This window comes from Netta rufina (assembly GCF_964035555.1).
Source record: "Netta rufina genome assembly, chromosome: 1".
Taxonomy (NCBI): Eukaryota; Metazoa; Chordata; class Aves; order Anseriformes; family Anatidae; genus Netta; species Netta rufina.
The window spans coordinates 127,475,578-127,481,708 of record NC_140123.1 but is presented as its reverse complement, the minus strand read 5'-3'; the positions used below and the strand labels follow the sequence as shown (position 1 = coordinate 127,481,708).

General features: G+C 40.8%; 1 protein-coding gene across 1 annotated transcript; it reads left to right on the top strand.

The window, feature by feature from the left end:
- Positions 1-1,793: 1,793 nt before the first annotated feature.
- On the top strand, positions 1,794-5,807 carry LOC311217918 (C-type lectin domain family 2 member L-like; the record flags this gene model as incomplete). Its single annotated transcript, XM_084300304.1, has 6 exons — positions 1,794-1,816; positions 3,035-3,189; positions 3,526-3,615; positions 4,414-4,577; positions 4,858-4,961; positions 5,674-5,807. The coding sequence occupies 6 exons, from the start codon at positions 1,794-1,796 to the stop codon at positions 5,804-5,806; spliced, it is 669 nt and encodes a 222-aa protein (XP_084156430.1). The 3' UTR covers position 5,807.
- Between the last annotated feature and the right edge of the window lie 324 nt (positions 5,808-6,131).

Sequence of the window (6,131 nt, the reverse complement as noted above, 5' to 3'; positions counted from 1 at the left end):
AACTGATTTCCCAGACTCTGCTGCCTGCTGTTGCCACACTTTGGTCTCTTTTTTCCTTTCCAGTCAGCTATTCCATTCACAATAACTGCAGACCCTTTAGCAAGTTCCACTGAGCACTGCCCTCCATGCCTTCAAAAAACTGTGACTATTTCTATTGAAATAAAAGCCTAATAAAGGAAAGGAAAACTAACAGAGACAGATGTGACTATTGTCTTCCATTTGTTTCCATGTATGTGCAGAGGACATAAATAAAATATCACATGTTGTTACAAGGGGCAGAGGGAAGGTAGATTTAATCTAGGGGTTCAAGAGCTCCCTCTGCAGACTTGAGCAGCACAGCCTCCATTGAGACTCATATGCATCCAGTGACTTCGGTACCTCAAATAATAAAGCAGGCAGCACAGCCTGTACTCCTGTTGATGAGCTCTGCATCAGACAGCAGATGCACATCTTGCTTCCCTTGTGGCAGTGCCAGGTAAGGCTGACTTTTTCTTAAAAATACAGCATGCAACACAAACTGGTTTAAAAAAAATAATAATAAAAAAATAAGGCTGACTTTTTCTTAAAAATACAGCATGCAACACAAACTGGTTTAAAAAAAAAAAAAAAAAAAAAAAGGCAGAATGACACATAAAGACCATTTGTAAGAAAGATAATCTAGCTGTATGACGTAGTTTTCTTCCAGACGTGATAATAAAAAAGCCATCAAAACCAGATATAGGAGCAGACAACAAGCTTGGAGTCTGTGCCTGGAGATGTGATGCTGAGAGAACACCAGCTGGTATAATCAGAAAGGTTACTGGTGTAAGCATCGACAGGACATCCATATTCCACATGAATGGCCAGGCAAGAGACTATGCTCTGAAGAGTAGTAAAGACTCAACAAACAAAAAAAGAAAGAAAAGCAATTTTACAGCTAAATCATCTGAATTTTATTCGTAGGGAAAATTCTCCCTCATTTTAAACACTGCCTGGATGTTGTTCAACCTTATACCAACATCAAAACTGAAATAGTGGCAGAAGTCCCAGGTGTTGTGACTCTGCAAGCAGTACCACGTTGATCTGATTGATTGCTGTGATCCTGAAGCCCAGTAGTCAGAGGAAACATATCTCAAATGGAAAATCTTTCAAAGGCTTACCAACAAATAAAATGATCATCACCAGCAGAAATGCGGTACATAGAAAGTTGCCTGTGAAAAAGAAGATCATTAATGGTGTTGTATATATGAGCACTTAGGAGCAGACTGTAGTTGTGTATTAATGAAACAGCAGCAGAATAGCATTTAAGTTAAAGTTTAATAATGTAAATACAAAGCACTACTGAAGTCAAAAAAGGTAGTCTGAATTGATATGATTCTATGATATTTACGTAACTTGACAGCTTAACAAAATGGCAATCATCATCTAATTGGCATTGTTTTGAACCATAAATATACAAAAGTTTTCAATAGATGTACAAATTGCAGTGTAGCAAATTTAAGCCTTCCAGTCTCCTTCACCGTGTTTTAGAGACCTCTTAGTGCTAACCTCTGAAGTCTGAAAATCTGTAGGTCATCACTGACCAGTCAAACTACATGCAAGTTTGAGAATGCACACGGGAGAATGTTCTCACACAATTCAACCATTAAAGGACGAGGTTCGGATTCAGCATATGGCTGCAACCCTGAATCAGACCTATTTTCCCTTTTGTGAGAAACAAAATTTTGTTTTTGCAGCAGAATGTGTTTTTGCAGTGGGAAATCCCACTAACCTTGCATATTCAAAAGTGGTTGTGCAGGCATAACAGTGGGATAATGGTGGAGAGTAAGTTAAGCAGGTAAGGGGAAGGTCCCACTGTCCCAAAGCAAGGATAGCTAAGAAAAACAAGATGAGCAGTGCAAAATCAAAAAAAAAATAAAAAATCTCAGGCCTTCTAGTCAGAAAAGAAGAAGGGAAAAAAAAAAAAAAGGAAAAGGAGAAATTAAAGGTTGATCAAATTAAATTGCACATAAATGGTATAGTAATAAGTGTCAAGTAGTTTGTGAACCTGTAGCACTCAGCCAATGAGGAAACGGGAGGAATCAAGTGTCGGGTTATAGGGAATACATGACACACTTCCACTGTGCGCTCCTCCTTGCAGGATGCCTGCCATTGCAATCACAAACAAAAATGCTGCTTCACTGAGATCCTCTTCTGAGCCTGTGTTATTGGCAGTAGATTGTTTCTTACACTTTGCCACAAGCTCTCTTTCACAGACATATTTCAACGCAGGTGAAAGGCAGGTGTTCATCTGTTGCAAAGGCACAGACTATTTTCTCTAATGAGGTTTGCCTTCACTTCCTACATATTAACCAACAATATATCATACAGATAAACTATCACATGGTAAAATGCTTCTTTTAACACACACACATATACACACACACAAAAAACAAACAAACAAACAAACAAAAAACACTTGGAGTAAAGACAAATAGGTATCTTAAATTGCGTATCTACAGCTTTGCCCCAAATTAAATTATCATCTCTTTATCTTGTCCAAGCCAAGCGACCCGGATTTCAAGCTAGACTTCAGACACCCTGCAGGAAGATGTCTTAAATAACAACATAAAAATCTTACATTTTGTACAGCACCTTCTTCTCAGAGAACAAACCACTGACTCTTGTTCGACAACCTCTGAAGTGTTTGAAGGGCACATTGCATATAATACATGGAGTCTGTGTCCTCAGCAATTGCTTTGTCAGTCTCTGCTCATCTTCAAGTCCCATCTACAGCTGGGAAAATAGCAAAGAAGCAATACTATGTTTATTCTAGGCTGCAAGACACCTGCCAGGCTGTCCCGGGCCTTTTGCTGCTTCTTCCCTTCTTTTGCCTTTCCCCAACCTTCTTTAGTTGAATGCTCGGAATGCTGCTGAGAAGACCCTACGGGGCTCCCCCAGCCGAGGAAGGAAAGCGATCAAGCCCATCGGAAGAGGGAGGGCCAGCACCGCGACAGAACCTGAAAGGGGCTGCTCCAGCTACCGGCCTCTGATTCAACTCCGTCTCCTACTGGAGCACGGCGACGAGCGGCGGCGGCTCCGGCGGCGGCTCTTACCAGACACTCGTCGTCCACGTTTCCTACTCGCCCGGTGCCGGGAGAAGCATCCCCACGGCCACCCGTGTGCAGATGTGCCTGGAGACGGGACAGCCGACACGAGGAGCGTCGTGGGGTGGGACAGGGGAGGGGACGGTGACAGCCGTGCCCAGAGTCTGGGGACAGGCTGTCTCTCTTCTGAGACCTCTATTCTCTCTTCCCATGGGGAGTAAGCGCACGGGGAATGGTTATCTGAAAGTGTCTCTCTGGGATTTGGCGGCTTAATGCTTTTGGAAACCCGGTCTATAGTTAGGGGCACTGAAGATGGGTAATATGCAGTCGTTCCAGTGGTGGTTGCAGGTGTTTAGTACTTTGAAAATAGTAATGAGCTTGAGTTCTTTGCATGTGTCTTGGTCTTTGACATGCATTGATTTTTTTTTTTGATTTTTTTTAATTTTTTTTTTCTCCTTAGATGTGTGTTCTCATCTTTCTTTCTGGAAAAGAGTTGCTGGAATTGTCTTCTGTCTTGCTGTGATTTTCATCTTAATAGGGGTTATCTTATGTGAGTGCATTTATTAAAAAAACTAGCCTGGGAAAGAGAGATTCAGTATTTCTACCTTTCATTTTGCTGTTTGTGCATTGCTGGTGGGTAAGAGGCATTTCCATTGGCATTCACTCCTCCCACTCACCTTGGCTGCAGGAACAGGAGAAGGATTATCTGAAAAAAGAAACTAAATTGTTGCCTAGGTTGTCCATAATTGTTTCCTCTGGCATTGAACCGACTTTATTATTTAACATTCTGCAAGGTTTTATCAGACTGCAGCTTAGCAAAATGCTGAAGAACGGCACTAGAGCCATAAGCAGAGTTAATAAGGCAATACTTGAATGCTTGATTTGACTTGTTTCTGGCATGGAGAGGTGTTTTTGTTTGTTTGGTTGGTTTTTGTTGTTTTGTTTTGTTTTGTTTTTGATGAAGTGCCTTAAACCAGAACCTGTTTAAGTATAAATTTTGGCTGCTTCATGATAGATATCATATCTGCAGAGACAGTCTCTCTGTTCTATCCTGATCTTATATATTGTGTCTCCAGTGCCAAGGGAGCACCTGCACATGCAGGATTCCATTGCTGACACATGCCTAGCCAATCAGGCATTCCTGAAAATACCACAGCTGATAGAACTGGAAGAACTAACACAGAACACTATAATTTTATTGTGTTTGCCTATGTCTTTCTTGATTCAGTGCAAGTCTCAGAGATTTTTAAGTTAGAGGACATGGGTCCAGAATTTTCAAATGTGTATACAACTCTATTTTTAAAAATGTAATGCTAAGCAAGTCATGTTCTCTTTATTTGAACAAAAGATTCACCTGCATTACTAGACCTGGAGCCATGCCCTGATGACTGGCTATATTACAAGAGGAAATGTTACTATCATTCAGGATCTGTGGCAGACTGGAATTCTAGTCAGAAGTTCTGCTCTGACTTTGGAGCTTCCCTTGCAGTAATTGACCACCCCCAAGATCTGGTAAGGTTTCTGGTGGCTTGAGTTTACTGTTATGTCTGCTGCTGGAACAGTTTCTGTAACTCCGTTACTTGTTTCCTTGTATATCTGGAATTTGATAGAGACACAGTTTAGCTGGCATTCAAGGAATTGCAGTGACATAACAGTCAAGACAGTGCTGAGTCAGGCATTCTATGACACAGTGTATATATGCACAGTTTTTTTATAAAAAGCTATAAAATCATAATCATTTCTTAAAAATATAATCACACCCATATGTTCTTTTATTCTGTGTTTTGCCTAGGAATTTATAGTATATCGAATGCGCACTATAGACTTCTGGATTGGACTACAAAAGACAGAAAATAAATTCTTCTGGGTGAATGGAGAGTCACTTAACACAAACCTGTGAGCTTTCTTTCAAATACGCTATGCAAGAGGAGAATCCATAGCTTTTTTGTCCATGTGGAAAAGTTATTCTGTATTAACTATGCCACTGTAGCTAAACTGACATGTTTTCTCAAAAGAGGGTTGTCATATGACTATAAAAGTACTAATGCTGATCTAGTTTTGTCCCAGTCGAAATGGAGAAGGGGCAAAGAATAAGCTGGAACTGTCATAGAGTCCCTTTATTCTTGTGCATTTGAACCCACACTCGAAGAAATGGGTAGTGTATAAAATGTGTATCACTGTGGGGAACATCTGTCCCTATACAAACTCCATGCTCAGATGGGAATTCTGCCAATATCTGTCAGAAAAAATAAAGCTGTCTTGCCAGGGAGTGATCTGTGCCTTTTATGTCCACATCATATTGTAAATTGTGAAATACAAGCACACATGGTATGTCCCTGTGGAGATCAAAGCAACTTACATTAATAGAAGGCTCATGAGAGCATTACCATGGACAACGCATTTAGAATTCTTATCATCCCAATAAGAAAGAGATTCATTTTAAATTATTCTCTTTTTGTGTGTGTGTGTATGTGTGTTTGTTGTTTTGTTTGTTTGTTTGTTTCTCTCTGCAGTTTGTAGGAGCCAATTTTAGACAGAATAAGAAATAGGTCTTGTAAATTTTAGCCAAAGTTCTGCTCTAATTTTTGTGTCTCTCTTGGCTTATTAGGTTTCATGTCAATATATCAGATGATGGAGATTGTGTCCATATAAATTCAGCCTTCGTCTCTACCAAGAAGTGCTCTTCACAGAGGAACTGGCTTTGCACCCTTGGTCAGTTTGATCCAAAGACAATCTCTTAATAGGAACAGCTGGCTGTGCAAATACAGAGACTCAGCAGGTTGCTGAGGTAGGCTCCAGAAGGGCCTTGAATATCTCCAGAGGAGACTCCGCAACCTCCCTGGGCAGCCTGTTCCAGTGCTCCGTCACACTCATCATGAAGAAGTTAATTTGCATGTTGGTGCGGAACTTCCTGTGCTCGATTTTGTGGCCATTGCCCCTTGTTCTGTCCCCACAAATCACTGAAGAGAGGTTGGCCAAATCCTTTTGTCTCCCACACTTAAGGTATTTATAAACACTGATGAGATCCCCTCTCAGTCTGCTTTTCTCCAGGATGAACAGACCCAG